The 7,496-nt window shown below is 47.5% G+C and overlaps 1 protein-coding gene across 1 annotated transcript in view; it reads right to left on the bottom strand.

The window, feature by feature from the left end:
- The window catches only part of NRP2 (neuropilin 2), a 111,130-nt gene that overhangs the window by 13,495 nt on the left and 90,139 nt on the right, over positions 1 to 7,496 (bottom strand). The window contains exons 14-15 of the mRNA XM_010007372.1: positions 7,251 to 7,347; positions 4,785 to 4,805 (exon numbers count right to left, since the gene is read on the bottom strand). Of these exons, the coding sequence (XP_010005674.1) occupies positions 4,785 to 4,805; positions 7,251 to 7,347 (118 nt within the window). The remainder of the gene's footprint in view (positions 1 to 4,784; positions 4,806 to 7,250; positions 7,348 to 7,496) is intronic.

Genomic DNA, 7,496 nt, shown 5'->3' with positions numbered 1-7,496 from the left:
CAGCACAGGCTGGTCCCAGCTCCCCAGCCACGCTTACGGGGCTGAGCTGTAAATAACGTGGGAGGGATGCACTTTTGTGCTACATATATTCACTGCCTTCTTCAAGGGGCATAAAGTTCCTGGGGAAACTCTCCAAAGGGTTCACTTTTGACCATCTCGCAGCACAGCTTCTCAGCTGCTGCCCTCCCTTCCAAACACTGTCCTGACAAATATGGTAGGGCAACAGCTTTTCTGCTACTAGAGGCACAGAAGATCTGGCAAAATGATGGTTCCTCCACCAGGCTTTCCTCCCCTCCCCATCCCCCAAAGCCTGGGCACAGGGAGTGAAAATAAGAATGAACACAGCACCCAGCTGCATAGCTACAACAAGAAAACCCAACAAAACCAAGGAAAAAAAACCCACACAGGGAAGACAAATCCTGCTTTTACTGAGCAGGAGGCTGGGAACCACCCACATATTTGTCATTGTAGGAAAGAAATTGAGATGTCTCAGGAGAAGCCTACCTGCCAGACACACCACTCTCATCCTGTCTCACCCCAGTCACCCCTCACTGCAAAGAATGGGCTCCTGTCACTCCTGCCTCCTAATGGCGTCTGAGGAAGGGGGGTCCAGGCTGGCTGTGTGTTGGGGGTGGAGAAAACAGGGATCAGACAGCCCCTCTGGCCTCCTTCTCTACCTCCACCAGCCACTTTGGTGTGAGGGAATGAACACAGCACACCCCTGTGCCTCCCCGAGCAGCTGCTGCCCCTCACCCAGCTGCCTGGGGGGTGTCAGAGCGGGACAACCCATGGGGGCTGCCGCCAGCTCCCGCCAGGTTGGACATGTTCAGCACTGCCCTGAGCTTTGCTCATAACCTGCACGTGTCTCCCACTGCAGACCCAGCCAGCTGAGCCACCCCAGACCCTTACGCATCCCACCACCACTCCCAATGGATCAGCAACACCTCTCCTGTGCCTGACAGCACCAGGGCGTGAGGCCAACTCCCGGAAATACGATGGGGCTGTTTGCTGTGCAGAGGCCACTTGTGTTTACACTTGGTGACAGTCTTTGCTTACATAGCACCTTGCTCCAGCAAGAGATTTATAGGCAAACAGCCTCTCACATCACTGGGATGCACTGGGCCCTGCTGGTGGAAACTGGGGTGGGGAGAGGGGGCAGGTGTCAGGGATGCTGATGGGTTCCGAGCCTACAGGGGAGCAGCGCTCTCTCCTGAAAAACAGAGGGGAGGAAGGCTTCCATGGCCTCCTGATGGCTGCATAATGCCCAGTGCAGGGCTGGGAGTACAAAGGGTGGGTCTGGCTGGAGAGAAGCATGTGCCATGGTGCCCAGCCTGCATTCCCTGCCCTTCCCCACACACCTCTGTCCTCTGCCTGCCTGAGAACAGAGGGAGGCAGTGTGATGCACCCCAGATGATCCCACCTGCGGGAAGGATATCTGGGGGATCTTGAGGTAGCTGTAGGTTCAAGACAACCTCCGTTTGGCTCTGACCCACTCCAGATGTCCCCATGCAGCAGCCAGGGCTGCAAGTATGAGGAGTGGTGCAGAGTCTCCTCAGCCCCCATTTCCGCACATCGTGGCCCTGCTGAGGAGATAGCAGAAGTCTGGAGAGTTCATTTAGCAACTGAAGTCATTAAGGAATCACACTCAGCTGTCTCTAAGCTCTAACGAAGCCAATTCCCAACATTAATGATTGTTCTTCCTTACACTGTCAGCCACTAAATATAGCTGCCCATCCACTCAGCACACAGTGCTGATGTTATCTATCTGTTCTGTTTTTACTGGCTCTTCTACTCTCTGGAAGTTTTCTTTTATAGCAGTGGAAAAGTTCTGTGCTCAGGGAGATGGAAAAAAAAATCCATCTTCTTAACTTAATTATTTTTCCACTCCCCTTTGCCTTCTGCCATACACACAGCCACACTTGCCCTTCCTCATTTATTCACTAGGGCCCTCATCTTGATAAAGAAATGCTGCTTGATATTGCTGTCAAGTTTGTGGGTGCTGTGTTTTCATGTGGCTTGGAACATTGGCCAGTGGAAACTGTTTAATTCCTACAGGGTGGATGATTTCATGTGAGTGTGCTGCTGCGCTCACATCTCCAACCTGGCCAGGTGCAGTTCCCTCTTCTTCCCAACATGGAAGACTCTACAGGGACCAGTTTTGGAGCTGTGTAGCAGAAAGCAAAACCCAAAACAAGAACAAAAGTCATCTGTGGAAAAAAGAAAATCCTTCGCAGAGTCTCCTAGATGGCTGCCTGCCTTGCTCTGCCACTACTGTGTCACAGCCCATATTCCTCTCCAAAATCATTGAAATTAACCACCGTGGACAAGAAACACAGCTGGACTTTTCACAGATGGCCCAGATGAAAGTGAGCATTACACCCAGCTAAACTGAATGCCACAAGACCAGTGTCAGCCTCAACCCCTTAAATGGTGCCTGTAATTTCTCCAGTAAGATATCCCTGTTGATTTCAGGACACCTGGTGTGGGAGAGTCCATCAGTTCCAAAGGCAGATTCTCCCCACATCATGCCTCCACACTCTTTGGAATATGTCTCTTATTTTTAGCCTAGTATTTATCTAACTCCTTGCTTCCAGACACTTGTTATTCCTTTTCTTTATGGGTGAGATGCCTCAACTCTCAAATGCAGCACAGTTTAAGTACACTTGACTGGTCTTGTAAGATGCCGACCCACTAGCTGAAACATATTCCACCCACACAATATATTTTTTTTGTGATCCTAGAACTTGTAAGGTGCATATTTTCAGCTTTCTTCCCAAGCCAGGAGAAGGATTTGATATTATTTTTAATGGCATCTGACTGTCTCAGCTAGTGATGTAATTGCAGGAGTGGGGGCTACAGAACATCTCAATACTTCCTGCACAGTCCTTCCTCTTGAACTCCCTTTTTTTGCCAGCCGGGGAATTAATCCTCTCCTTTTGCCCTCTCCTTCTGTTGGGCATTTCTGTCCTCCCCTCATTTTAATTGCTATCTTGCTTTCTCCAGTCTTCATCTTCACTTGTTCATTCTTTCCCTTTGCATTTTGCTCCTTCCCTGATCAATCCATCTCTCTGTCCTATCTGTTTCTGCCTCTCAGTCAGGGAAATCTTCTCAGCCTTTTGCTGCAATTGCTCCCCTGTTGTAAGCAGTGCTAGAAGGTCCTCCATGGAGCTAGTGGTGGGCAGGAGCCCAGTGGCACAAGCTGGTGAGCTCTGGTGTGAAAGGGAAATGTGCCTGCAACAGCATCTGCCTGTGATGCTTGGGGACCTCACGGTGCTGGGCACAGCAAACACTGTCCCTACCCAGCCAACATGGAAATGGAGATGTACAGACAGCAGGTCGTGGGGTGCAGGGCAAAAGAAACATGACTTTGGGATAGACTCAATGTGAGAACCCAGAATGAGGTTCAAATTGAATATGACACTCCTGTTACAAGCCTCAAAAGACAAGGATGCTGTTTGCAAAATAGGTGCCAGACTAGGCCCAGGAGAATAGAGACAGATGGTTTAAGTGAGGAAGGGTCGTGAGGCTTTCACTGCCAGCTAAGAACATTGCAGTAGTTTTTCAGTAACATCACAACCCTGAGTAGCAGATAAATAAGCAGCTTACAGTGTTATTCCCTGTGCACATCTCTCCTGTTCGTAATACTCCACAGCCTGGCTCACCCTCCCCAGGATGGAGTCGTGCACCTGACTTCAGCCTTGGTGTCTATTTTCCTTTACTGCCACAGCATCCATCACACAAACACACCAGAGGCAGCTTTGCCCTGCACAGAAATGCAGCTGCTTCTAGAATTGAGCCCAGCCATATCAGCAGAGTAGGGGATGGGAAGAGTACAGACATCATGTCCAACTGAAAGCAAAAGGTGCACTGACTGAACTGGCAAAACAACTTTCAAAGTTAAGGAGAGCCCCAGATTTGCTCTTTATCACTATACAACCCCCAGACACATTCCTGAAGAGGCAGGTGGGGAAACAAAATCCAGAATCAAAAAGGGGAAAAAACCTCTCAAATAGACCAAACTGATCTTCCCCACAAAAGCAGATGGCTTTTCTCACTCCAGAACAAGACAAACAGGATCCCCACTGACTGCTCAAAGAGTGAGGTAGTTTTTCCGAGTTCCTCACCTTTTGTCTCACTCTGTAGGTTTCATCAGAGAAATGTCAGTTTCTATCCTTCAGGCTAGTATTAAGCTATTAAATGCACCATTTCACCTTGTCTTCCTTTTATTGACTGTCACCTTCTGAGCTCTTCATGGCAGTTTGCTTTCCTACTTCTACCTCCCAACTCTCCCCGTTTCCAAGTAGACTGTCCCCAACCTCCTTTGCCAGCAGCTCAAACACCACCACTGCCAGAATGTCTATAAACTAGAGAACAACCTTCCTCCACACATATCTAAGTCATTGCCACCTCATTTCACCTTTAATTGGCTACTGGTTTTTCATTTAAGTCAGTTGACAACTACCCTTTACTCCTCAGCCTTCCCTTTTTGGGCTCAGATGCTTTTCAGAAGACAGTGTGCCTCATGGTGGCAGGTTTCCTAATGCTATTCTGCCCCAAGACAGTGGGACTTGTCTCTTTGCTTGCCCCGTTACCTAGAGGGAGTTAGAGGGTGTCACCACCTACTGCTGTGGCAGGGGAGGTTTAGCACACGCTTGCTGTTTCACTGCTCAGAACATTTGCTGTTTGTACAAGCCCACACATTGCTTCCTTTCAATGTAACAGCCCGTGCCAGCAGAAAGAAAGCACTGAGAGAAGTGCAGTTTTACCTGGAAAGTAGTTCTCACCTGGGAAAGCTGTGATGGGTTCTGCAAAAGAAAAGAAAAAAAAAAGCCTAGTATTAGAGAGGAGAATACTGTCTCCAGGACAGGGACAAACTCTGTCTCAGCTGAGGAGTGACCAGATGCAGTAAGATTCAACCCAGACACAAACTTCAGAGAAAAAATACGTCTCAAGTTGAGGGTTACTTGGATTCACCTGGCTGGCCTGAGTCATCCAAATACAAACCCCCACCTGGCCCAGTGATGAAAACCTGAAACCCTCTAAAAATTCCGTTTGATTTCTGGCTCAACTCTGGCATCATTAACACACAGGGACTGTTTTGCTTCATGGAATCACAGAGTGGTTTAGTTTGGAAGGAACCTTAAAGATCATCTACTTCCAACCTAGACCATGTTGCTCAGAGCCCCATCCAACCTGGCCATAAACACTTCCAGGGATGGGCATCAATGCCATGCTCCTCTCTGTCTCACAGTGCCAAGAAAGGAAGGCAAGTGATTTTTGTCTTCTTTTAAGATACTTTGAAGTAATCTATTACAAATTACTGGATCTGAAAAGCAATAATCGGTACTTATTACTGATTACTTTCTTGCAGAAGCAATAGACTTCTGATTATTTTTAGATTACTTCTGCATTATGCCAGTGAGTCACAGAAGCAGACTGGCTCTACTGAGTGCTATGAAATCATCACTCAAGTTCAGAATGCGAATGACACATCTGTCAAAGGAAAAAATTATTGTGACTTATTAGCGTTCTTTCACGCTAAAAGGGAATCAGATTACTTCCCAGGATTACATTTGAAAAAACAGTAGCCTGTCCTGGAGTCAGCTATTCTCATGGCCCTGAGAGAGAGCAGCACTATATCTGTACTGTTTCGTTATTATTTTGGTGACATGGGAAATGACCCATGAGTTATGTTATAGTTTGCAGTAGGAGCCCTTTGTTAGAAATGATCTGAAACAAACTATCTTTATTGGTTTTAAGATTCCCATTCAGCTTCCTAGAATGGGATAAATAATTTTGTGTAGTAGATTGGTGTTATTTTTAGGGCTGGCAACACTTGAAACTTTGTAATTTCTTAATGCTTTTGTTTTGAAATATTAAGCTTTAGGTTCATGAGCCCCAAGTTACAGTAACACTGGAGCAAGGAGAATTGCTGAGCTCAAAGTTAGATAGGAAATGCTATTAGTGTTAATCATCAGGCTTGCTTCTCTTTAATGCCACAGAAGGCAAGGGAATTAAAACACCACTGTCAAGCCTTAAATACAGGGAATTTGACATATGGAGTATTAGCTCCTTTGGCAGATTGGAGACCAGCAGAGTTCAAAGCATCAAAGAAACTGGGACCAACAGTGCTCAAGAGCATCTCTGGGGTAGTCCCAGTATTCTGTTCTATTATTAATGCTGGTTTGTGCATCATCTTCACTGTCTTCTGCCTTAGAAGGGGGGTAAGCAACAGGATCAACCCTTCCCTGTACCTCCTACCCTGAGGTAGGGAAGGCAGTGTTCATCCTGCTTGGGTTAGGAGGCACTGGGATTATCTCCCTTCCCTTGGTGGGGGAGAGGAGAGCAGCTTCACTGAATGGGCCTTTCAAAGCCCAAAGGGTAGAGAGCCTCTGGTCCACCTGGCTTTTTCTACTGATTTCAGGATGGGCTGGACACTTTGCGGGTGTTTAACAGCGAAACATGCCTTCCCCAGGTCATGCAGAATAGCAGGGCCTTGCTACTGTGGGCACCTCTCAGTACAGATCCCACTAATTGAATATTGCTTGTCCCATCCTCAACTGGGAAGCCTATAAACACACATCCAAGCTAGACAGCAACCAGAGCCATCAGTGTGTGCATGGATACACTAGGTAGAGGAACAGGGCAAGGAAACAGCTCCGCCAGCAAACTGCTAAAAAACATACTTTCTCTCTCCTTTTTTTTTTTTTTTTTTTTTTAAATAGTTCTCTCTGTCTTCCACATTGAATAAATCCACCTGGCTTTTGGCCTGGTTTGGGGAATGGTGAATTCTAGGACAAAATTTCCTTTGTTATTCTGCTAACATTGCTGTAAAACCCCTCTGCTATTTTATTTCTTATTAGAGAAGGCTCCTTTTGAACTCATTGGCCCCTCTAAGCATGTAATACTGACTGACAGCTGGTTTCTTTTGTTCAGCACTTTCCTTTTAAATTTGGTGTATGTCCTTATCACACAGAATGCTCCTCAGTAGCCCTCAGTTGCTCTTTCAGCTTTGTGTAGCAGAGATGTGCTTCCTGCCTCTCCCACCAACAGAGTCAGAGCCACTGTCCCTCAGAGACTGAATCCCCTTCATTTATTTTGTGGGCAAGGAAAGTCCCAACTGAGATACAGAAAAACCCAAGTAACTCAAGCAGGGGAGAAGTGGCCCCTGGAATCCTGTGAGTGCAGGCTGTCCAGCCCCAGCTGTCCCCACTGCCAGCCCCGACTCTGCGGCTGGACACGGCACCTACCCATGCAGTTCTCCAGAGGGATGTCAGTGCCCAGTCGGATGTCATCCAGGGCGAGCTCTCCCGAGTGGCCATTGCGTATAAATCCCTCAAACACAATCTGTGAGAAATTGGGATAGAAATGTCAATGCTAAGCTGGGAGGCAGAGAATGGCTGCTTCTCCCAAGGGAAAGGGCAGGAGATTAGCTCCTGGCATTCCCTGCACAATTGCAGATGACCTGAGACTAGCCCTGCTTCCTTGCCTTGCTT

The sequence above is a fragment of the Chaetura pelagica genome, unplaced genomic scaffold, assembly GCF_000747805.2.
Source record: "Chaetura pelagica isolate M959 unplaced genomic scaffold, ChaPel_1.0 scaffold21, whole genome shotgun sequence".
In the NCBI taxonomy this organism is placed as follows: domain Eukaryota; kingdom Metazoa; phylum Chordata; class Aves; order Apodiformes; family Apodidae; genus Chaetura; species Chaetura pelagica.
Note: the sequence above shows the minus strand (reverse complement) of the source record. Positions and strands in the feature narration are given on the sequence as shown.